Consider the following 26886-nt stretch of genomic DNA (forward strand, 5'->3'; position numbering starts at 1 on the left):
GCTTCGCTCTCCAAGGACCACCCACTGTTTATGGGGTTTCCCAGAACCAAAATGGCTTCTTTCAATGGTCATAAGATTTTCTTGAAGCCATTGATATTCTTTTTCTATAAGTGAATTATAATACCTTTCTTATTGTTTTAGTTTTTTCTTCACTTTTGAAATAAATGTAGCTAAAGCAACCTTTACTATATTTATGTTCTCTTTGCTTATTTCTTCAGTTTTATTTGATTTCGTTAAGTAATCCTTCCATAATCCTAATATATCCACTCCTAATTCATGTACTTTCGGGATAAGATCTACTCTCTTTTTATTGCTATTGTGTTTAAGAATCACAAAGTTAATAGAATCATTAATATATATAGTAGAAACATTTTGAGTACTTTACATAATTTTCACTTTACACTGTTTAACATTTTGTGTTGTTATATCTTTGACAATTATCAAACTAAGTTTTCTAAGTTTCAAACTAATGTGTAAGTAAATGTTACTTGTATATTACAGGGAATACAGAAGTTGTTAAGTAAAGCTATTTCAAATATGTAGTACTTATCGAATAATAAATCATTATTCAAAATTAACAATAAACATTTTAACAAACTTTTAAGAAGCATATGATGACAAAACTATGTTACTTGAAACAATATTTGATATACTAAAACAAGTTATACAAGTAAAAAACTCAAATTCAAGAAATATAAATGTCAATGAGTCCATAAAAACTTTGTTTTCCCCCATTTTCATTTGTTTTGATATAATAAACTACTGATAAAAAATGGCGGAAAACAAGGTTTTTATGGATTCACTGACATTTGTATTTCTTGAATAACTCCCTTTACGGCCGATGACCGCAGTAATCTTTTTATATTCTACAAGTAAAAGTGTTAGTTAGCTAAAAAAAAATATTTATCTTCTTGGAACTCGGTGGAACATTTTTTTAGCTGATATTTAAAACAAAGAAGTATGCATTTATTCTATATTGTTTTAGAAAATTCTTCTAATTTGAACAAAAAAAAATCAGATTGCAATTTTTTTTTTCAACACAACATTTTTTTTGAAATATATAAAGTTAAAAGATTATCTTAAAAGTAAATATAGACTTTTAATTAAATTAAAAAGTCTCCATTTTGATAAATAAAAATCTCTCATTTTTCAGATTCCTTTGAAAATACATTAAGATTTTTAACTTCTTTTAAACATAAAAAATGAAATATAAGTTTTATGAAAAAACTGTTTTTACTTTTTGAATAAATAACAATTGTAATTTATTATAATTAAAAAAAGGGCGCTATATTTACAAAAAAGTTGTGAGGGGTTTATTGCCATTTTTTGTTGTTTTGAGTCACTGTGAGGCGCACTCTTAGCAACAAGTGATAAATTGAAAATTTTTTAGCAAAAAAACACTAAGTGCAGTTTATGCAAAGGATGTTTGTATCGATGAGTACTCCTTTATGCAAAAGCCTCTATAACAAATATATTCAATTATATCATGTTATTTTACTTTTTATGCACACTATCATAGTTATAATAATGTTAATAGTTCAATAGAATCTAAACTAATTGTTTTTCAAATGTTTTTATACATTTAAATTGCGGAATTTCAAATATTAAGTGTTAGAATAAAAACTATAATCTCCAACTACGTACGGACCCTACGTACAGCCCACAAAATTAGCAATTTTTGAGCTCCCATTAAAGTCTCAATATATTTTAATCACGTGTTTTTTACCCATATATTATGGTCACCAAATCCTTATGACGAAGCTAATTTAAACAAATTTAAAAAGTGTATCTGCAACAAATCATATGACAACGAAGAAAAAAAAGTTAAACTCAGCAATTAAATAATTCATTTGTTGAATAATCGCTTTGAAGAAATTTGAAGTTTAACAAGATAAGAAAAATAAATACTGATTCGTTTTTAGATATCGTCAACTTGTAATCCAATAAACTTTTAATGCCACATAAAATAACTTTAATGATCATCATACCACAAATTAGAATAGCATTTGTACAAAATAATACAAATATGTCGAATTTGTCTTTATTTTAAATAAAACGGATTTTAGAAAAAACTAAAGCTGAAGTTCGTCTCGTCTTTATGTAGAAAAGGATTTATTTTGATTATGCAGCATCGTGGGTTGAATTGTTGCTTGCATTCTTGCTTGCATTATTCAATTACGGCATGTTTTAAGAATTTGTCAAAAAAAAAAAATTAAAATGTCAGTTTTAGCTAAGCTAAGGAGCGGCTTCAAGTAATCTTCTTCCTCATTACAAACAGCTGCTTTCTTTTTTTTGTTTTGCCTTGTTTTTTTGTTGTTGTTGTTGTTGTTGCTTTCGAGTACTGACGCATCACTTTGGCTCATAAAATATCGTTCGTCTCCACCTTAATGACTTAATGAATTATGTAATACATTTCGCGAATTTATTATGATTAAAGAGCATAAAACTATTGCTTATAAGAAAAAATTCAAATGAAACTTTTTGGCACGGCACCCTGGTATCGTTCTTCACTAACTAATATTTGATTACATTTAATCTTGGTTAAATATGATGTCTTTATTGATGTCTTTATAAGGCAATTGAACGTTCATTTTAAAACTTTAATACAAAGATAATCTCTGACCATGGAACTGAGATCGCTCAAAGAATTATATTTAAGTGGTCATGGTTGGCTGTTCGACTATGTAATCTAATAAATGGATCCATCGGAGCGATAAGAAGCTTATTCGTTGTATTTCATAATTCCAACCTCGGAGAATATAATGGCTACCAAAACATTACGGATTGCTAAGGTAAATAATTTTTTTTTTTTTTTGGTTCTTGATTGACTTTTTCTTTACTTTATCTGTTTGCTATTCATTTACTCTGTTCATTTTTTATCTTCTATTTGTTATTTTTTTAAAAAAAGCTCATGTTTAAGGTAACTATATCATGACGTAACATAAAACAAAAAAATCTTCTGTTTATAGTTAGACGAGTATCGTCGAGATGCAGAGAACACTCGAGAAGCACTCGAAGAAGCTGAAGAGCTCATTGCAAAGCAGAAGAGAGAGTTAAATGATCTGCGAAACAGCGAAAGCTCTCTTCAAGCAGAAGTTGAGCGTTTGCAGAAGCAAAAACGTAGGTATGAAGCTTAGTCCGATTCTTTTATGGGAAACTTTGTTTCAAACTTGATTAGAGCAAAAAAGAGCCATTGACCCAATTAAAATCTAATTTTCTTTCTAATTGTTTCTAAATTATTTTCGGGTGCAAATTTGTTATCAATTGCTCTGAATATTGTTTTGTTGATATAATTTAATTACTCCAAATTAGTTTTCGATAACTGTTTGATGAATACGCATCAAAGAATTGAAATCGTACGCGATTCTATACGTTATACCGATTCTATGCACTCTTAAGACGCAAGTTTCAACCTTAATTGCGGACAATGAATGTTTTATTGCGGACAATGAATGTTAACGTCAATAATAATAAATAAGCGCGCAATAAAATACTTTAAAAGACAATCAGATTACAACTCAAATCTCATAATCGATAATGTTAGTAAAAGAAATATTACCATGGTGATATCTGCTCATTCCGTGTACGCACCCGAATTATTTTCGCTCAAATTGCTGTTTAATCAAAACAACATTTAAAATAAACCGAAAACAACGTTCAAACTGAAAACATGGCCAGAGGTATTTTCACTTTTATTTTCAGCGAAGTCCATTATTTTGGAACTTTTAGTAAACGTACAATCTTTTTAATAATGTCAACAACGTTTAGACTTTTCTGCTAATAAAGGGATTGGAACTGATCCTATTCGTTACTGGGATTGCAAATTTTTAAACTTCAATAAAACAAAATTTTTTCCCCAGATTTTTCCTTTTTACTTCTCTATTTTTTGCTCATAGGCTATGATATTTTCTGAAAAATATGAAAAAAAATGAAGGATTGAAAGCTAAAATGGCCTAACCCTCAAGTTTTCCCAAGTACTTTCTGTGTGGCTTGCTCACTCTTCTACTCCAAAACTATAATATTTATGGGAGAAAATTGTTTATTAATGTAAAAAAACTTATTTATACATGTAATCGTCTGATTTATTGTTTCAATTACAGTTTCTTTTGGTGTTTTCTTAGAATCAAATCCCACAGGCTTAAACTAGTCTGATTGCGCTGGTTAACAAAATTTTAACTTTATTTGTCACAAATGTTTAAGCTTGAGTGTAGTAGAGCCACAAAACAGTAATATATCAATTAATAAAAATTAACACATCCTTGTGAAATGGTTTCTTTGCGACATTAAAACATATTTTTTCGTAAAAAGTACAAAAACCAAATACAATTAGAGAAATTATTGTCTAATGTACAATAAAGAGTTATGAGCTTTGTGAATATTTGGCCCTTCTTAATCTCCAAAATAATCTGCTAGGAAGCTTGAAATCTATTTCCCTTAATAGGGCTTCTCCATAAGGGAAATGCCCTAATGGAACCACTCGCCTTGTTCATCACCCATAGCGCCCATATTTGCCGGAAAGAAATCCAGATGAGAGTCCAGCATTTGAGTTTTTAAAAATATATTACATCCGAAAGCTTTATATGATAGTATACGTTCATTTGTTAAGTATTTGTAATTTTCTGCTTTACAATTTCCTAGAAAATTTCGGACAACATTCAAAAAAGATTTCCAGGCAAGTTTTTCTTGATCATTCAGTTTTTCTTCAAAGCTTTTATTCTTTATCAGTTTCTGTATTTGTAGACCTACAAATATTCGCTCTTTAATTTTTGCCTCGCTGAGTTTGGGGAATTTCTCATTCAGATACAAAAATCCACTGCCATTTTTAGGCATAGTTTTTACAAAAATTTTTTATTAGGCTGAGCTTGATGCGTAACGGTGACAAAAGTATCCCATCAGGGTTCACTGAAGGTTCATTTTTATGGTCTGGAGTAAATGATTCACGCTTGAGCCACACTTTCTTAATAGAGTGATTTTTTCTTAGTTTTGACTTGGCTGTAATGCTTTTTTCTTGAGTCGAACAAAAATAAGAATCACTTACGTAATCTTTTGGTTTCCGTCCAAATCATTGGTAAAGCAAATGGCAAATATCTTGATTCTTGTTTATCCAAACCAAATTGGAGTCTCACCCAAGTTACACAACATTTACGTGGAATCCAGGATTTATCTTGATGCCCTACAGGATTCAAAATAGTCTAATTAGCTTTGTTCAATCAATGGTGTGACATTTCGATGCTGAGATGTAAAAGTAAACTCTCCACATACACAACAAATACTATTGGGTTTGATAGAACACGTTCTCAGCACGTTTACGTTCTCTGCACATTTACGGTTTAACAAGTGTAAATAAAATGAAAGTTAGTTGAATGCTATAGTTATACAGTCGCCTAAATGAAGTTATTCAAACAAAGATACGCATATGAGATCAGAAATGAAGTTATTCAAACAAAGATACGCATATGAGATCAGAAATGAATATGCAATTGTCACAAAAAAAACTCCATGTTGTTGAAACAAAATTATTATATATTTTTTATGAGGGTGCACCAACACAAGCAAAAATCATCACAAAGCTCGTGTGGTAAAATAGTTACCAATTGGTTCTCAGTCCTCATATCATGGGTTCAAGTTAGTAGCTAGTATTAGATAATGAGACTATTTTTATTTATCGAGTTATGATCTATTTGTTTGTAAGACAGATTATTCAATCGCTTATCATTGACGAAGTTTGTGAATCTGGCTATGAAATGAAGTTTTCATTTCTTTGAAGGTAAGCGTCATTACAATTCTCTGCAAAAAAAGAAAAAAAAAAAAAAAAAAAAAATAGTAATAATTTTCAAAGCATATTACTTTATGAAGCCATCGTCTTGTTGCAATATAAAGGCAGCGTTAGTCATACTTCTCCTAAAGCAGTCTTACTTGAAGTTAAATTACTTAAGTAGTTTACTTCTCCTAAGTTTAACTAGTTTGATACGGAATGGGGATAAATTTTTAAAGTTCGATTTATTTCTAATGACTGATTATAAGTTTGTATTTTGTTTATTACAAATTCTTTGTTAACAGAAAAACAAAACAACCTCCCATTACAACGTTTTTAGTTGCAATTAGCTTTTAATTAACAGCATTGTCTAATTGAGAAATTTTCAGCTTGCAAACTCAAAGGTAGACTACTTTCTTTCAAACAGAAACGAACTTTTAAACATGTTACTCTTTTGAAACATGTAATTCTTATCAAAAAAAATGTGATTCATTCAAGTGAATTTTAATTTTATAACAGAACAAGTGACTGTATGAAAAAATTTAATAAATTTTTTTTAAGTTATCTTGAAATTTTCATTTTATATGAAACGCAAACTAAAAACCACACTTTACGGGGGGTTAACCTAATTTCATGAAAGGAAGTCAGCAGTTTTAATACCCGATAGCTCGAACACCCGAAACAAAGACCGATCGGGTTAACGGGCAAAGATAGTAAAGGAACCAAAGCGGGTACCCGTTCGTGAATTGAATTTTTTGGTACCCGAAAACCCATAAAACCTGTCGTGCACCTCCTTTCTCACTTCCTTGAGTATGGGAACGCTTCCGTGTTTGGCGGCCATCTAAGACGACAAATGGAATAAAAGTCAGGCAAAATAACTAAAATTATTTTTGAACAAAACTTTGAATACTTCTCATCGTCTCTTGATTCTTTGCAACTTTAAAGCAATTCTTAAATGCAATTAGCACCTTGTTTAAAATTTACAAACACTAAACAAAGAAATTAAATTAACTAGCAATGCATTATCTGGTTTTTCAGCTTCGTGTTCATCTGGATGAACTGGCGGATCATCTGGATATAAAGGTTTTGGAATGTCTTTTTGAAGTTCACTTCCTTCTTCTTCTTTTTTAGTATCAACATCGCTTAGACTTTGAAATGACTGAGCACTTGACTGGGTAGCAAACATTTTCGAATTGTTTTGCTCTTTTACGCACGATTTTAATTTTAAAATTACAGCCTTTCTCACATAATTTCATGAAACGGAAAAAGAAATAATTTTGAAAACACACAATGATTCTTTACAATAGCTTTTGCTGGTTTTGGCTTACCCTGGATTTTTTCGTAACAGCCAATTAGAGTCGAGCATTTCAAATAAAGGGTGTGATACAGTAACTTTGCCAATCAAATTGCTCGAGTAGCATGAAGCAATAAATTTAACTGCTAAAAAGCAAAAGATTATTATGATTATTGAGAATATATTTCTCTCTTGGTAAATTTTTAGAAATATCAATTATTTTTTAACTAAATGGACCTTTTTCACAGAATACCCGACAACAGTACCGTTTTTTAACGGGTAGTCGGGTTTGGTACCGATAGGATCAATAATTTCGGGAAATTAAATTTCGGTTACCGCTGGTAATCGAAATTTAATTTCTCGAAAGATTGAGTCAGGTTAGGTATGAAAAGTTTCAATTATCCGATCTTATCGGCGTTATCGGGTATTACCCTTTGGGGTAATCAGGTCGTTAAAAGATTTTTTGGCTCTTATCGGTGCCGAAACGCTTTTGGAGCGACATTTGTTCAGTTCCTATTGAAATTCGGACATTCCCAAGTTAGTTTAACAATTTTCTGATTTCAACTGCAGATAAAAGCCTTACTTTGATTTTGAGACCCAAAATCTTATACGATTCTTAATCAGCATTAAATTCTCCATTCAAAAGTCGGGTAGGGCCGAATAACTAAGCTTTAAACTCCCTTCTCTCAACTGAAATTATAGAATTTAAAGTTTTTAACTTTGTCATAACTCTTGAGCTTAGCTTGATCTGTTGTCATACATTTTTGTGTTACTCAGATTTGTGTTGCATTTATAAAAACTGCTATTGTTAAATGTAGCTAACCTTTAAGTTAATTTTTAAGGTTACAAAGTGACGTCGACCAACTTAATGCAATTTTTGACCAAGAGAAAACCGAGATTTCAGATCTTGAAAGTAAACTAAAAAAGCAAACTAAGGTATGAATAATCCTCTATTTATCATTTTGAGTTATGAAAGACTATCTTTTAAAATAAAATTGGATTCTATTTTAATTTCTGCCAAAGCAAAGTCATTAAATTATGGAATTTGGAACATTTTGTAGAAACAGCATTTTTTTTTCTTTTAATAGTACTTTGTTTTGCTTCATAAATTTGACTTAAAGATTTAAAAATGACTTTGCTTTGATAAAAAATGAAAATTGATACAAATTTTAATCAATAAAGACTGTTCTCTTTTTTCCTTTCATAATCTGAAATTACAAAAAAGGGAACAAAACTGAAATACTGTTTGAAACTGTTGTAAAATTGTTGCAAATTGTTGTAAGTTGTTGTAGTATTGTTGTTAGTAAATTTTTTCACATATATTTTAAAGTTTTAAATGTTTTTAAATAAATTCACTTTAAGCAATGTACTTATTCAGGCCAAAAAAATTTAAGTTAATATTTACAAATATTTTTAAATTAATATTCCATTTCTTGCATTAATTTTCTGATTTTAATTTTCAACTGAATTTTATTAACTAAATATTATTAACTAAATATTATAACTCTCTAATATAAATATTTATCTTAGAGAGTTATGTGAGACAAAAGGCCACTACTACATGAAAAGTACTATAACCGTACATCCACCTTCCCATTTATATTTAATAAGTTACTGAATTCTTTTGAGAATTATCCTGTATAAAGTCTCAAAAGAATTCAGTAATTTATCAAATACAACCTGGAATATACATGTGCAGTCATAGTGCCAGGCAGATTTAAGTTGATTTAGAGTTTTAAAAGTAACTACACATAGTTAACGTCTGATAACTTAAAAAGAAATGAGAAGAGATTAATGTAAAGTTGTTTGAGAATGATTTAACAAATGTAAAAATGTTTTTTGTAGATGTTGTTTGACTTATGCTCTCTATGCAGGATTAACTTTATGACTATTTTTATTTGCACATATTTGCATATATGTTTTTATTGTTAAAAAGGCAGTAGCAGAAGAAAGGAAATATTCTACACAACTTGAAGAAGAGAAACAAGATTTTCAGAAAAAATATGATGCAATAGAACTAAAAGTATGACCATTTATATTTTTAAAAAATACTTTTTTTTAAAAAAAAATTTGATCTTTGGATAAGTATGAAAATTATTATTATTTTTATTTCTATATTCATGTAAACAATCAATGCAATTTTTATTGATAAAGTTCTTTTTTAATTACTTTCTTATAGTTAGAAGCAGTTTTAGCTGATAAAAGAGCATATGAAAAGCAAGTAGCAGATTTGGAGCTATCTAAAAAGGTTTTGCAGGGTAGTATTGAAACTTTGACAAATAGTCGAGACAATGCTCGTAATTTGCATGCTGCTTCAGAAAAAGAAAAAAGTTCTTTGCAGACTCAACTCAACGAGTCAAGAAATCTTGTTTCTGAGTTGGAAGATGAAATTCATAAACTGGAGGCAAATCTTGCAGCAGTTACTGGTAAAGAAACTTTTTTAAAAAATATTTTATGAATTAAGCCTCAAAGTTTTTTCTAAAAAAAACTAAAATCCTAGAAATATGTTAAAAAAAATCTAATAGCAATATGAACATAAGATATCAGTAACCAGGAAACAGTTCCAAAAACTATTCCTTAGGTATCCATGTCAGTTACTTCAGTATCAATAAAAGTGGATAAAAAGGCACCCCTGGGTTGAAATGGATAAAATGAGTAACTGAGTAACTTTTCAATTAAAACCAAATCTGAGCTAGGCAGAGTTTCTTTCTGTAATTGCATGATAAAAGAATGTGAAAAAAAATTCAAGGTTGGCAGTTTTGTTGATGATGCATTAATGAATGCACCTAACCATTATAATGATTTATATTAATTTTTTTTATAGTAAATTAAACAATTAAAATAAAGTTATAGTAAATTAAATTTAATAGATAAAGTTTTTTGTGATAAGTAAAGTGATTTTACATAAAAATTTTTAATTTAGCAAAAATTAAAGTTCAATAAATAAAAATCAGGTTTGTTATTCATATTTTGAGTCATTAGTAGTATCCTTTTTTTATTATTGATATGTTGTTGAATTTTTTTTCCAGAGGCATCAAGGGTTAGTAAAGAACAGTATACCCGTGATGTGGCAGCCAGAGATGAAAAATTGGAAGCAGCCAAGAGCAGTCTTTCTAAATTGGTATATTAATTCTACATATATTATGTAAAATATGTAGATTATATATGTGTAGGTAATTAAATATACTCAGCATATTATATAAATATATTTAGATAAAAAAGATAAATTTCTAGTTTACTTAATTAAGTAGAAACTTGCATGTTGCAATTTCTTATCTGCCAATAACATAAAATTAATATATATAAAAATTATATTAAGTTTAAATAAATTGATTTATAATTTTATTTGTAAGCTTTTAAAACTGTAATAAAGATAAAAGTGTTGACCAAACTAAAAAAAATTGCAATTAAATTGTTTTAGGAGAGAGATTCAAAATTATCCTTAGAGGAAGAAAAGAAACGTTCTGAACAGTTGGCAACTGCCAAAAAGAATTTGGAAAGCAGAGTTGCCATTCTGTCTGCAGAATGTGATGAAGCTAACAACAGGGGAGAAGAACAACAAAAATTAATTCGAAAACTCCAAGTAAATCAATTCATAGTTTAAACATAGTTTAATTTGGTTCTTTTTTCATTGTTGTAATCTTTTTTTTTTTTTTAATATATTTTAATCTATTCAAAATAATTATTCCTAAACAGTTACTTGGTATAACCTTGTTACTTAGTTATTTGGTTACTTGGCAGTATTTTTTATTTTGTTAATCTTTTTCTTTTCTTAATTTTATCAAATTAACAGGGTCAATTAAGCCAGTTAAAAGAAGTACAAGCTGAACTAGCTGAGATGAACGAAGTGAAAAACAATTTGCTCAAAAAATCATTAGAAAATGAAAAGCGGATGAAGAGTGCTGAAGCAGAGAACACTGTGTTGGTTGAACAAGTTCAGTCTCTTGAAAGGCTGAAGAGAGTTGTAAGTGTTTTAATTTTTTATCCTTTGTTGTACATTAAATGGTCAAACTTACAATGGTCAAACTTACATGTAAGATGTTATTCTCATAACTTATGTTATTCATAAGTAAATTTTCAGAGCAACAAAATGTTGTGAATAGTTTGTAAAATTAAACAATCAGTTGATCAATCTCATTCCAACTAAATTATTAGTTTAATGCTTGAAATGTTCCTACATAAAGTTGTACATACTTCAGTTCAAGTTTTTTCCTAATACAAACTGTAATCATGGTCACAAAGTGATGCTTTAAAGTGTTTCTACCATTTTGTAATGACTACACTAAATAAAATTATTTTGTTGTTAATAATCAGTTTCTGAAATTAAATATACTTTTTAAATTTTGCCTTAGAAAAGAAAAAAGATTTTATAGAACTTATTTCTAAAACTGATTTCTGTTCATCAGTAATCATATGTAAATAGGAGCACAAAAAGGTTGTTAAGTTCTGTTATCTTCTATTATCTTCTGTGATCTTTCTTTTACTATCTTCGTCAGGTTGAAGAGGAGGTGAAAGAAGTTAGAAGTGAATTGATTGCATTAAAAAATCAGCATCAAACTGCTATTGCTGCAGAGAGAAAGAATTTTGAAGCTAAGTTAGCAGAGTTACAGGAAGAACTGTCAGAAGAAAAAGCAATTGCAAATGATAATGAGCAATATGTAAGAATTTTTAAAACTTGTATGTTTATCTTTTATCAGAATGTTATGAAAAAACATAAAAACTGTATTATGGGCTCTCTGCAAAATAAGAAGGAGGTAATTTTCTTTTGGACATGACTGGTATTCATATTTTTTGAAGACTGAAATCTTAGTATCAGAAATCCAACAAGGTCATCAAGAAGTTTTAATTATACAAATGTTATTATTATTATTCATGAATATTTATAGAGTAATCTTATCAGTAGAAATAACTGCTTTCTATAAATGTCCTGTTAAAATACAATAATAGATTAAATAATAGTTTAAAATCAAGATAAAAACAATTAGTTAAAAACTTAGAATATGTTTAGACAAGATAAACAATAAAAGGAAAATTCTAACAAACCCAAAATAAATAAAAATATTAAAAATCAAATAGAATAGTGTTTAAAAAAAAAAAGAAGAAAAAATCACTTAAAAACTAAGGGTAAAATAAAAGAATCACTTTTTAAAATTTTTTCCTGTTTTTTTATTATCTATACATTTGTGGGTAAATAGTTAAAAAACTTTGCTCCCTTGCAGTAAAAACTGTTTTGAGAATATTTAAGTCTTATTTTGGTTTAATTTGATATTGATTTATTATTTTGTGTGGTCTTTTGTGAAAAATAGTTATAGAATTTTTATTGCATAAATTGTCAGTTAAACAATTTATCGCATAAATTATCAGTTAAACAATCATGAACAAGAATTCATGCTCTTTTTTCTTTATCATTTTAATTATTAACTTTGGCTTGATATTTTTTCCATTTAAATTCCATTGCTTAATGATTTGAAATGTTCTGCTTTCTGAGGGTTTGACCTTTTGAATCTAAGTTCATTTAAAATGAAGTTTGAGGTAGCGCAGTATGTTGTATTGGTTTATGCAATTTATATTTTGCGTTTTGTAAAACAAGTCAAGATCTTTAAGCAAATTTTTTAGTTGTTCCAAAAACTATACTTTCAGTTTTTCTTTTTTTTTTTTAGTTAAAAAATTGTTGATCTCAAAATAATAAGCTATGAAAATTAAATCTTCAATTAACTTTTTTTATAATTTTTTATATAATCATCTTCAGCAATCTAAATGAAGCTCTTGTCAGCAACATTTACTTATAAATAGAATGGATTTCAGGATTAGTTGAGAATAACAAAAGAATTAAAGATAAATCCTTGAGGTACACCACAAGTTATTGACCATTCATCTGGCAAATTGCCATTGATCTCTATGGTTAAATAAATAGTAAAGAAACATTGCTTAAGGTTAAGTAAATAGTAAATAGTCAAGTTTGTTTGCTCTTTATCTGCAAGCATAAAGTTTATCTATGATTTTTTTGTGATCAGACAGGTAGATTAAAATAGAGTAAAAAGATTCAGACAAAATCAAAAAAGACAGATCTGAATACTTTATTTTGATCAACTTGTTTTTTTATATGAATCCATAAGTACGGCTGCAGCTAATTCAGACAATCTTCTTTTAAGAAAAACAAACTGGGCATAGTATAATAGAATAATTTGTTCAAAATATACCTTCAGTTGGAAATCCACTGATCACTATAATATTTTTGACAATATAGGTAGGATAGATGTTGGTTGTTGTTTGGATCATTTGATTGTTTTGATTCGTGTATTGGGATATCAGCAGGCATTTAACCTGTTTTCATAGATACATTTGTAATCTGGTTAAATGCCTAGCTAAAATAGAGGTGTTGTCTTTTAAAAAACCTGGTGAAGTTCTTTCCAACCCACTAATTTTATTACACTTTAGACATTTAAGCTTTTTTTCTATATCTATTCTTAAGATATGTTTTAAAAAAATCCTTTGGTTTGATTTTATAAAAGTTTATGATGAATGTTTTTAAGTAATGTTAGTAAGTATAAAATTGCTTTTGCAAGTTTTCTAACAGTTGATGAAAAAAAGCTACAAAAATGGTTCGAGTCAATTAAATTCTCCTGAAATGGTTTTTTTATGGAATGGTAAAATATTTTTTGCCATTCCATAAGAAAAGGGTAGTAAATAGTAACAAAAGGTCTTTAAAATAATTTCTAAACATAAACACTCAATGTTTAAGCTTACTCCATGTCTTTGCATCTCCTGTAACATTTTTATTTATGCAACAGATTTCACTCCCTCCAACTCCTGATGTTCAATTTTTCTTAAAAGTTGCATTTTGGTAAAGAATAAATATTGTCATTATCAATTTTCCTTGATAAACTGAAGTTATGAAGTGTTATAATTTTGAGTGCCATAACATCTATAGTATTGATGAGACATGTAACTGTACAAAAACCTGAAAATTGAGTTGCAGATAAAGCTGTGAAAAAATCAGCACCAATCTTGTAAGGGAAGATATTATGAGAGCAAGGTACATTGATTACAGCTATGTTTGTGTTTCCCTAGGTAAACTTTAGGAACGCTTCATTTCTTATGGTTCTTCAGGAAGGATTTTTCATGTCTTCTGGATGGATTGACATGGAAAATCCTTAAGCCTTGACAAACTTCTTTTGTTACATCGATGCATCATTTAGTAAAAGCATGTAAAATCTACAATTAAAATTTGTATTTATTTGGCTAGATAATCGTGTTTCCTATTTACCGATTGATTTATGCAATAGTGTAATTTGTGGCCACCATAATTGTAGACAAGCACTACCTTAGCCAGTAACACTAAAAAATATAATAAAGGATTTAATTAGTCAGTGAACCATTTCTATTTGATAGAGAAACTTTTAATGATGATGAGCCTTTGGCTTCATGTGATTTCATGTGGCTTCAACTGATTTGAATTGATTGTATTTAAAAAATCAAGCATAAGTATTGTTTGATGCTCTTTTTATGATTACGAAAATGCTTTAAATGATTCAACCCCCCTGGCCTTTTTAAAAATTTACTTTATCCTCCTGTATCAATTCGAGTTTTTTTATCTGATCTTTTTTAAACATCAGATCAAGAAGTTAACTAAAGATCTAGAAACTGCAAATAGCAAGCTCTCAGAGCAAAAAGAGTTGATCAGGAATAATGAAGCAGCCAAAAGTCGTCTCGAAAAGCTAAACAAAGATTTAGAAGCAAGCAAAGAAATGCTGGATTCAACTTATCGCGAAAAGGTTTGAATATTCTTTCGTCACCTAAAATAAAAAAAAAAAATTAAGAGCGTTGAAATAATTAACAGCGATTTATTACTTTAATGTTTTGGGTTTTGTACTGCAATGTTTTTTAATATGTATGAAATAAACCGTTATAAATATCTTCTTTCATTGATTTTTCATTTTGCTTCCGTCACTACAGTTACGGGAGAATGCTGTTACGTTAGAGCAAAGATTGATTAAGTTAGAGCTGGCTTTAGAGAGTGAAGTCAAGGAGAGAGAGAGTCTGGTCAAGCAGCTTAAAAAAGCAGAAAAAACCCTTGGAGATGTTGAGGCAGACTTGTTGGAAACAAAAGATGGAGAGGAAGCTGCTAAAAACCAGGTTTTTCTGCTTTGATAATTGAAATTTTTCTTTTCATCTTATTTTGCCTAAACTTTGCCTTTCGAATTATTTTAATCGCTTGTTGCTCTGTTTGTTTTAGTTAGAAAAAGTTTTAAAGAAATACGAAAATTTGAGACGAGAAAATGAAGAGCAAGCTGATACTATTACTCGTCTCACACACGCTAAGTCTTCTTTGCAAAGTGAAGTCGATGAAAAGGAAGAACAACTGGACCAATTTAGAAGAGACTTAACTCGAAAGGACGCGTATGTAACTCGAAATGTTTAAAATATTAAATTTTTTTTTTTTTATTTTGAGAAAAATAAAAAAATAAAAAAAACTTTAAACTCAATCGCATAGAACTTTTCCTCCTCAATGACCATCAAATTCTCAATGATCATCAAATCCAATATTGGATTACTTTAATTTTATTGGATGTTTATCTTTCTAATAATCTAAATTAAACTTTTGTGAAAGTTTTGTGAAGAATGTTCTTCATTTCACTAGTTTGAGGGGTTTTGTTAGAAAAGTTGCAAAAACTGGTTGATAAAAAGTTGCAGCTCGTCAAGGCAACAGTTTGTTGGAAATAAAAAGTTAAAAAAAAAATCACGTTTGATGTATTGCTTAACATGAAAATAAAAAATTTATTTAAAAATTATTTTTTAAAGAAACCCTGATTTTATGCTGGCTGATAGTAACGTATGTTCTTGCTTTTAATTACGTCATTGCGATTAACACATCTTGCATTAATAATTTATGGAAGACGTAAATGTGTGAAAAGGCATTTCAGTGTGTAAAGGACTTGTGATTACAATATCTTTCATTATTTTCTGAAATTTAGGTTCGGATCAAAGGCTTCGTCGCGCTCTCGAAGTCGAATGGAGCGAGTTGACGATGTGGATTATGATCTAGAAGAGTAGTGAATTTATTGTTTTGACCAACCGCATTGTAGATAGTTAGGAAAATCGAACGGACGATAAAGAAAAACGAATTTCAGGGATAATTTAAGACTTCAAATAAACCGAATCTTTTTTTTTTCTTTCTAAATTGTATTTGTTTATAAAAATGTAAAAAAATAAAATATGTAAAAAAAAAAAAAAACCTGCATTTTTTATGAAAAAATTTCAAATTTAATTCATGAAAAGTGTTGTTTTTTTTATGGCTCTTGCTTCGCATTTAAAACAAAGAGCACTAAACCAAGTCACGTGATATGGAATATAAATCCAGGTTGAGTTTGTGAACAGTAAAAAAAAAATAAATAAAAAATTAGTTTTGAATATTCGTGATGAAGAGGCTAAAAGTTCAGATAAAATCATAATACTTGTTTTGGTGTAAGAAATTCTTTTTTAAAAAATCCAAGACATGATCTAGCTTTAATCCAACAACAACAAAGTAGATGAAGGGCTAAGTTAATAATGTACTTTTTAAAAAAAAAAAAAAAAGATTTAAATTGGATGAATGATTCTTTCGAACGGTTTTAAATGTGGGAATGGACTGGTAAACCACTCATGCAATCTATAAAAAGTTATGCTCATTTACTGTTACTGTTTGAGTGACCAACTGAGAGCGATCTATGTCTACTACTTAAACTTTATCATTAGATTCTATTTGGTACTATTCAAGAGCTTTTTGCACGCTCTTGAATAGTACCAAATACTTATGTTTTTTTTTAAAAAAAAAAAACAGAGTTGTGTTTTTAATAATTTCAAAGTTTAAAAAAAATATTAAACTAAATATTATCGCAAAACAAAAACTCAAGAACTAGCTTGTGGAGAAATGCACAAATGATTTTCAATTAGCTCTAGTTTGAATATTATGCATTTTTATCAGTGTTGACTGGTTAGTGGATAGCAATTTTTTTTAAAATCATTTTTGTTATTAGGTTTTTTTATTATTTTGGTTAATTAGTTGAATATTACTTATTTATACTAAACTCGTGCACAATTTGCATTTCTTCAGATTGTGTATGCGTTATCTATAAATTGAATGTGCAATCTACTGGCAGGTCAATATTCAACTAATTATCTCCATGCAACTTTGTCATTATTTTTTATCAAGATAATTAGTCAAAAAAAATCTGAACCATTCAAAATTACCTCTTCTGCGTCAATAATGCTGTTTGGTCATATTGCGATTGAAGAGCTGATTTATTATTAGAGAAGACATATTGGTCGTTGGAGGAAAACTTTGCAAAATCTAATCTTGATCATAACAAGCAAACAATTATAGAAAATATAGGATGTGCGTGACCTTTTTAGTGAACTTTATCTTCTGCGATTGAAACAAGAAAAAGCAAATTGCAAGATTAAGAAAGGATAAAATAGGATGTGCGTGACCTTTTTAGTGAACTTTATCTTCTGCGATTGAAACAAGAAAAAGCAAGTCGCAAGACTAAGAAAGGATAAAAATAAAGGTTTCCAAATAAGAGTATTGTAATGTAAAATATTGCGGATATTTTAAAAATTCCAACATTTCAAAATCATTGCCAAATTTATATCATTACCTAAAACCAAGACGGTTTTAATGAAAAATTTTTAGTATTTATAAATATTGGTGTATCGCTTCTCAAGTATCTAACGAGAATGCAAAGCAAACGCAATTCATATAATCTAATTAAAGTCATTTAATTTATCGCCCTCTCTTTGTAAATTGATGGGATTTCTTATCAATTTCGAAGATTTTGTGCACAAAAAAAAATCATTAATTATTGATGTCATTAATTATGCACATAATTAATAGGCATAGTATCAAAAAAATGCTTTAAAACTTGATTTTCTTATTTTAATAATTTCTAAGCAAAAATGTTCGTTTTTGTAAAGTAAAAATTAATCTTTTATCAGGGGGAAGAGAAAAGATTTAAAATAAGCGTCGGCATTATTTTTCCTTCTTAATGCAAAAATACGATGGTGGAGGTGATAGCTTGCTAAAACCTTTTAACTGGATCAACGCTCTTAAACAGGTAAACTCTATTCAGATGTCATTATTGTAAATTTTTTTGTTTGGGTTGTTACGGTTGATAAACCAAAAAAGGTGTTAGCAATTTATAAACCAGAAATTCGTGCGAAGAGTTTGAAACCCACATACAAATTCATTATTTAAATTTATTACTGAAATTCAGATTTTAAGTGTACAAAAATTTATCAGGATAATTTAGAAAACTTTGCTGGACGCAAAATGGGGGTGGGGGGTGGGGGGTGGGGTGGGGAGAATGTTGAAAAGTGTGACATGGGTGTGGGGGGAGGGGGAACTTGTAAACTTGTTAACAGTAAACTTTTTTTCCGCTATCAATTTTAAATACCTAAATAAAAATGGTTTTTAAATTTTTTTAAGAAGAGTTTCATTTAATCCTCAGTTGACGTAACTCAGGAATCATCAGAAATCTCACTGCTTCTAGAAAAGAATATTGTGAAAGGAACCGTTCTAATGGTAGTATAGGAAATTTCATATTGTTATGTTTAGAACTGATTGTGTTTAGTTGATTCTTAGGGTCCTAATAATGTCAAAACGAAATGATGAGCGGCTAACAACATTTTTTTTGTAGGTATAATTGACATTTTGTAATGTTAAGCTCCAGCAAATAAAATTTCGTTAAAACAAAGCATTTTTAATCTGAATTTCATTGAAGATTCACAAGCCAATTACTTAAGATTATTACGCAACAATTTATGAACAGCGTGTCCATTTCGGAATTCTGCTTAGAACTGATATAAAAATCTTGCTAAAAATTTAATAGAGATTTGCCAAAACGTTAAATTAACAATTGAAGTATGCAATGAACTTATTTTGAATAGTTTCTCAGTTTCGGAATTTATAATCCCTTTAATAAAGTTATTGCAGATTATAAATAATCGAGTTAAAAATGATTCGATTAAGAAGTGGAGAAGTTATAAATATGCGACTATATATAAACTCGCATTCAAAAGTCTCTTTAGTAGCAAACAAAAGTTGAATCTCCTTTATGAATGTCAACTGTTTATCTCTCAATTTTCTCTTCTCTATGTTAACTTCCTTGTCTCGCTTATCTACATTGTAACACTAGAAAAAGATGTAATAACTAAATTTAAAAACTTGAGAATTAAAAATTTGAATTGTTGACGAGACATTTCGCAGAACTCTTATAAATATCATTTTCTGACTTAAATTATCGACGACACAATAATTTGTTTTATATCTACCAAAAGGATGCAATATATTTGTTAACTAATTTTATTATCTTTATATTTGTGTGTGTGTATGTGTGTGTGTGTGTGTCTCTCTCTCTCTCTCTCTCTCTCTCTCTCTCTCTCTCTCTTTATATATATATATATATATATATATATATATATATATATATATATATATATATATATATCGTGAGGTTAGAATTATTTTGTTCTATCTCCAAGTTTAAACGTTGGGAGAAAGTTTTTGATTTTTTCTAAAAGTAAAAATTGTTTAGAGCTTTAGCTTTTATTTTTAAAGAAATAATAACTTATTCTTTAAATAAATTTATATTTAAAGAAACTATTTAGAAAAAAATTTATAAAATAATGCGTATTTCAAAAGTTATTATTACTAACTAAAATTAATAACTCATTTTCTCCCAACTTTCAAAATTGGAGATAGAACAAAATAATTCTAACCTCGCGATATATATATATATATATATATATATATATATATATTTATATATATATATATATATATATATATATATATATATATAAAGAGAGAGAGAGAGAGAGAGAAAGAAAGAAAGAGTAAGAATGAAAGAAAGAAAGAAAGAATACATCAGTAATAGTACCATTTGTTATCCACAGGGTCAGTTTCAATCCCTTCTAATTTTTAAATGGTGTAATCAAGTTTCAAATTAAAATTTAAAAAAATCTTCATCGTCGTAAAAAATCTTCATCGGCCTATATTACGATGAGTGGTTTGCGTTCAACAAGTAATCTTGGGTGTGTAATTCTATTCATACAAAAATTAGAACTAATTGCGTACGGAAATCGGACAACTAAACACCAACTGTTAATGGATGAGAAAATCTATCAGTCTGCAGACTTTAGAAAGCAACTAATGTAAGCAGATAAATTGGTTTGTGAACAAAATGGGTTCATTGACAGAAAATTAAAAATAGGTTAAAGATGTCATTTCGTAAAAAAATTGCCCTGTATGCTGTCGATGTATGCTGACGCTGTATGCTGTCGATATACATTGTTGCAGCAATTTAATATTCAGCATTTGTACAATAATGTCCTTAAAACAATTATTAAAATTTTCTAGAACTATCATAAAGCAATGGGTAGTTTCAAAGGATAACTTTATTGAGCTGTCGAGCGAGAAATCATTTTAAAAGTAGCCTTTCAAGCTAAATATACATCTCTTGTATGTGAAGAGTTGCAACTCTCGCTATTCCCATTGTTTTGTAAGCTTTGTAAGATCTCTTGTATGCTGCAACTCTTGTTATTTCCATTGTTTTGTAAGCGTTATGTTTCTGAGCGAAATCAAATACATTTCAAGTTCACAATAGAGAAAAAGAAATTAAAAAAAAAAATAGAATTAACGAGTTTATAGGGAAAGATTTAACGAATTTTAACAAAAAAAACTTCGGTTGATTTTCTAAATTTGTTCCTGAATTCCAATTTTAGCTAAGAAAAAATTATGATGTAATAACGATAATTTTATATTGGTAGATTAATGATGATAACTATATGTAGAAGATTTACTATGATAAAATGACGAGCTCATTCATAGTTTGATGTTTTAATTGCTAAAATAATGATGCATCGATAATCACTAAAAGTATCATAATATACCAATCAAGATTATTATGTAGTAATCTAGTTACACTAAGGCATAAGTTACACTGATTATAATCGCGCTAATACGGAATGCGGATATTGGACAAGTAATCAATAACAAACAAGGTCATCACAGTGCCTACAAGGTTATAATAACCATAATAACAGCAAATAAAATGTTTAGATAAAATTTCACATGCTCATGATGAAACGTGATCATGAAAATATTGAATGAGCAAGAGTCATAACACTCAGTCGGAATTCAACGTCCCTAATCTTTAGAACGCCATCTATCTAAGCTCTTGCTGGCTTGCAAATGCGGTAAAATTTAATTCGCTATTATAACCGTAAAGCAGGTCAGCGCAAAATCTAAAAGCTGCTTAGCTAAATGCGCAACTGCTGATAGTCGCAGATAGAATGGGTTTTTGTTTCATATTCAGTTTTGCTTAATTTGTTACTCAGATATTTGAAGCAACCACAACATTTTTAGATCATGTATACGCTAATATTCACACTAAACTACGATTTAAACGTAAATTAGTACTTTAAAAGAGAAATACGGCTTTGTAAATGACGAATTGACCTGCGGCATCTGAGAAGGTAAAATATCAACATATTTGCTTCTTTTTTTAACATTTATTTAGCGGGCTGGAAATCGTAAGTGAGGAGGTTAAGTTTTATATAAATAATTTGAAAAATAAATGAAAAGACAAACGAGTGAAAAAAATATTAAAAATTATTAGTATTATTTCTTATTTTAATTTATAATTGCTTTCATTTATAGTTATCTTTTTTTTTAGTTATTTTGGAACCTTTTATGATATTTTATTTACAATATTTTAAAACTTTTTTGTATTTGTTTTTTGTTTTTTTTGTTTTTTTTTTTGTCGTAAGTATTAATTTCTTCATTCTTCATTCTTTTTTAGGAATGTTTGACTTAAAAATTATTTTTAAAATTTAAAGAATTCTTCTATTTTTTGCACGCCTCACATGTCCACGCGCTGCTTTTTGTTTCATTTCCTGTGTTGACTGAGTACCTATCAGATTTTTATCTACATTCATTGAGAGCATCAATTGTTTTCTTTTTAACCTTTATTTCAATAGCTATTTTCTTTGAATAAAAATTTTCTTATTATCGGTAGTTCGTTTGATATTTATCGGCGATTTCGGTGAACCGTAAAATTAAAAATTAAAGGCTATTGCAAAATTGAATACGTGAGGTGAAAGATAAAAATGATACTGAAGAAAATGATGATGATGACAGTGGTTTGGGGAATGATTTTGATCATAAAGATTATTACGATGATTAAATTGGTAATCATGATGATAATTATGTCTGAGGATTACAATTTTTAAAAAACTCTTTAAATGCTTCGCGAAAAGTTAAGTCAACTACACCGATACTAAAGAACAAGAACAAAAGTTGAGAAGAATTTCTCATTTTCATCAGCCATTTTTTATTAACAGTAATAATACTTAATTCTAGTAATTTAATGACAATTTTTATTAATAGTTATTCAATGAAAATGAGATATTCTATATCCGTCGGCATTTGCTTTTCATAGTCGCCCATACTTTAAAAACGTGATTAATAAGCGCGTCTTTCAAGCACAGTGGATCTTCATTAATTTCTACAAAAAACCAGCGGCTGTTTTCATAGACTACAAAGAGGCTAGATTCAGTCTAATTATATTAAATATATTAACTATATTAATTATGCGCGTTCTTAAAACTAATTATAAAGTTTTTCAATATTATTCATCATCGTCGTCATCATCGGTCGTCAATGTAAGAGTCATCATTGTCGTTTCCTAATTTTTTTGAATCCTTTTTTTTAATTTAAAATATCTATCTAAATGAATGATAATGTTTGTAATATTTAAACAAACGCTAATTATTAAAATCTGAAAGGCGAGCGAAGATTTTTTTGCATCGCACTTTTAACGGTGTTCATTTACAAATTAAAAAGTTCTATTATTGCTCTGTTTTGAATTTCTTTCTTATTGTTTAATTAATATAAAGCTTGTTTTAACTCAGGGTATCTAATTCAAGGAATTAGGCAAACCCTTTAGTTGCAACCTATAACAAAGAGTGATGTGGAAGTCACCAGCAGTGTATGCATTGTGAACATTTTTCTTAAGTTCTCAGCTAAAACAAGATCTTCGATGCTTAAGATGATCTTATATACCAATACAAAACAATAATCGTATACAAATTAGATATTTGCGAGCAAAGAATTGTAAAAGATTTCGACTTAAATATGAAAAATGAAGCTTTGTTATTCTTTAGCTTAGTTCTAATCTCATCTTTAGAACAAATTTTAAAAATCTTGTTTTGCAGGTAAATTTTGATGCATCAGCAACTTTTATAAACGATTTCTAATTTCAAATGACGTAAGATTTAAGATTTTTGATTGATTTTATTTTTTAAAATAAAATTTTTTTAATACCTTTAGTATTTTGAATACATAAATATGATTAACAATATTTCTTACATTTTTAAAAGGAAGTTTAAAGGATGAAAGCTGCATATATAACTAGAAGTTAAAGCTTGTGTATTGAGCGTTTGTAATTAATTAGGATCACGTGTATGAAAAACGATTGGTTGATTTTTAATCTTCGGTTATATCAGAGTTTTGCATATTTCCATCAATATTTTTTATCTTTTTTTTGCGCTGATATTTGTTAGGGTTTTTGAAAAAAAATTTAAATTACATTAATAATGCTTTTAATTGCTTCGTTTTAAAAAAAATTAAGGGTTTGTTATTTATTTTCCTGTATCAAAACTAGTTTTTAAAAAAGGCTCAAGTTTGCTTTAGTAATTCAGATTTGCCTTTTTTATTTTGCGATGCTGAAACGAGCAAACAACAACATTTTATGTTGCATTGTTTTCATATCGTTGCTAAATCTAAAAAAATTATCAGACGGTTTATGGTTTTGCAACGCCAAAAGATTTTAACTTCAAACTTGCAAAGCTGATTTGATCAATAAAGTAATTATCACGGTTTAAAAGTAAGGGAGATTATAAAGGTAAGGGAGATTATAAACGTGTAGATAAGTTGTTGATTGAGAAGGAGGGGGGGGGTGGAGGGACTTCGGAAATCTATGTATTAATTTAAAATTTGTTGTTATTAAACAGTCCTGTTTTTTTTTTTTTTTTTTTTTTTTTTTTTGTTAATTACCATTGCTGTTATTACTTATCACCAAGATATGTAATTTCAAAGACTTAGATACAAACATTTTGAATTCCTCTATGCATATTTCATTTAATCTCTTTTAAAGGCTTATGTATTAAATGTTTATAAAAATTACTGATTTGAACTGAACTGACTCGTTTGAATAGATATTAAACTTCGTTATGACCGGATAAGACAGAGATGATATTACGTTTGTATATCGCATATGTCCTGTAGTTACGATTTGGTTGACGTTATTTTAAAAGACAGTTTTTCTTTTGCCGCCTGACGGACTCTTGACAAGATGAACTCATGTTATTGTGAGTGTCCAATTTGAAAATAATGTCAACTTATAAGAGTAGATGTTTTGATTGATACTTATAATATTGATGCAGTACAGTATGTGTTAAATTTTAAGTGAATTTTATCTGTCCCTTCATCGTTACTTCAATCTTAAATATTGCTTATTTATACGACGCAACTAGTGATGGTGAGTTGATGGTTTCATTTCAAGCTTTGACGTACTTTTGGATCATTATTTCAGATCAAAAAAACGAATCTTTTTTTAAATGCTAGATAAAAGGTAATCGCTAATATAGAAAAAGAAATTATTTTTTTGAAATAATAAATTTTAAGAAAAACAGATCATTTTATTTCATTAAAGTATGAAAAAATGAAGTTAAAAAGTTTTTTGTATTTTAAAATTTGCTCGCGGAGACGCCTAGTTTTACGGATACCACTTTTCTTCTCTTTTATCTGGTGATCACGAGCTATCTTCTTAATGATTACGTTCTATCTTCTTGATGATCACGTGCTATCAAAATTTTATTCGTGTAACTTTATCAAATACAAAGTAGTCGATCATCAATCAAAACAATTTTTTCTATGAAAAAGAACCAAGAAAACCAACATATTTCAAGTCGACCTATAACTTTCCTTCGTCAAGATGTTTCCCCTTGGCAATTAACATTCGCATACGGGCCTACGATTAGAAGATTTTCTGTCCTTTATCAGTTTTTAAAATAATTTGTCACCTACTGATAAGTGGAGTTGATTTTTTCAAGTTACTTCGGACTAAAAGTGAACTTTCTTTGAAATGCACGCTTAGTTGATGACTTTCAACGCGTAAGTTTTATTTTTATTATACTTTAAAATTTTATGATGATATTAACATAAGATGTAAACACATTAATATTTTAATTTTGTTTCTAAAACTCAGTTTCATTTAATACAATTATAAATGGCAGATAAATTTGAAAAAATCAAAGGGGGGGTTCTCCCTATTTAAAATTCTTGAAATAAACCACCCGCGGTGTTACTCTTTTTATTTTTAATCTCGTGTAACAGATGCATAAAGTATCACGTTCTAATGTTTATTTAGTTAAATAACGTTTCGGTGAAAATTAGAGAATTAATATATTATTACAAAATTGATCTTTAGTATTCTTTTTGAACTAGTTTCTATCTTTTTTATGAATGAAAGTGTATATAACTATTTAACTTTGTATGTCATATATGATATGATATTATATATATATATATATATATACATATATATATATATATATATATATATATATATATATATATATATATATATATATATATATATATATATATATATATATATATCTTATATGACGTGTTGGACAAGATTTTCCATTCAACAAAAACTTGATGAAATTTCTTTTATATATCTGGTTGCTAAGAACTTCAGGTAAACTAGAGGGAAAGAGGAGAGAGAACGAGAAAAAATTAGCAGGTGGAAACATCTTGACAAACGAAATTTATAGTCGACTTGAAATATATGTTGGTTTCTTGATTCTGTTTTATGGAAAAAAAATATTTTGATTGATGAGCCGACTACTTTGTATTCGATAAAGTTACACGAATAAAATTTTGATCTGACACAAGTTATGTTCCGTGAAACTATTAATCAAGTAAAATTTGCCTCATATCTTTGAGATTCAGGTGCAGTTAAAATAGTCCAGGGACTTTCAACCTCCCAGGATATATTAGATTTTTTTAAAACAAGTTGATTCAAATTTTATCAGTTTCTGCTGTTCCTAAACATCCTTTTTATAAATTCGTTCCATGTAGCGAATTCAGTATTTTAATAATTTATTTCTTAATACAAGAGTTACCTTAACTTCTAGGTAACCATAAGTAAGTAAAGACTTTCGAATTGTAAAAAGCGGTTTTCTAAAGCTCGGTAAATTATTTTAAGTTTTTTTTTTTTTTTTTTTTTTTTTATCTTTTTCATGTTTAAATAAACTCTCTACTTATTTTATCTTTTTATAAATGCATAACCCAAATATTTCACGCAGCTTACGAAGCCATTATGTTTGAAGGTTTTGGATGACTTCATGTTTTTTTGTTGTTTTTTTTTTTTTTGCGTTCTTTTATCTTTCAAGCATTTTTTTTTTGCAAGTGTTTTACATTTTTCTATTTCAATGAACGCGTCATTTGAAGAAAATTAGAGTTGAGTATTGGTATTCCCATGAGGTCCAATCGATGAAACCAAGACGTATCTTTAATGGTTGTTGCGAATATCAATACCCCCGTAAGACAACATTACATACCGTTTTCTACGTAATGTTTAAAAGTTCCTCATGAACTTCTCGCTAATGAAATTAGCAACCATTAACGCATTTTTAATGATAGGTGTTTATGTATATGGTATTCACACTGTATGACGTTGAGTATTTAGAACAATTTTTAAAAGATTGAATCTATATTATTTAAATT

General features: G+C 28.4%; 1 protein-coding gene and 1 long non-coding RNA gene across 2 annotated transcripts; both read left to right on the plus strand.

Moving 5' to 3' along the window:
- The first annotated feature begins 2200 nt into the window (after window positions 1-2200).
- On the plus strand, window positions 2201-16327 carry LOC145193069 (uncharacterized). The gene is made up of 13 exons (XM_090072747.1): window positions 2201-2792; window positions 2970-3124; window positions 7892-7985; window positions 8986-9072; window positions 9229-9475; window positions 10079-10170; window positions 10471-10632; window positions 10843-11013; window positions 11546-11707; window positions 14666-14824; window positions 15006-15185; window positions 15286-15449; window positions 16025-16327. The coding sequence occupies exons 1-13, from the start codon at window positions 2763-2765 to the stop codon at window positions 16101-16103; spliced, it is 1782 nt and encodes a 593-aa protein (XP_089928873.1). The 5' UTR covers window positions 2201-2762; the 3' UTR covers window positions 16104-16327.
- A 460-nt stretch (window positions 16328-16787) lies between these two features.
- Window positions 16788-24033, plus strand: LOC149878216 (uncharacterized). Its single transcript, XR_016447627.1, has 4 exons — window positions 16788-17022; window positions 18024-18142; window positions 21454-21563; window positions 23001-24033. It is a non-coding gene; the product is annotated as an uncharacterized LOC149878216 (long non-coding RNA).
- Window positions 24034-26886: the final 2853 nt, after the last annotated feature.

This window comes from Hydra viridissima, unplaced genomic scaffold, assembly GCF_058129835.1.
Source record: "Hydra viridissima isolate aposymbiotic clone 2 unplaced genomic scaffold, HvirCarnegie_v1 scaffold_15, whole genome shotgun sequence".
In the NCBI taxonomy this organism is placed as follows: Eukaryota; Metazoa; Cnidaria; class Hydrozoa; order Anthoathecata; family Hydridae; genus Hydra; species Hydra viridissima.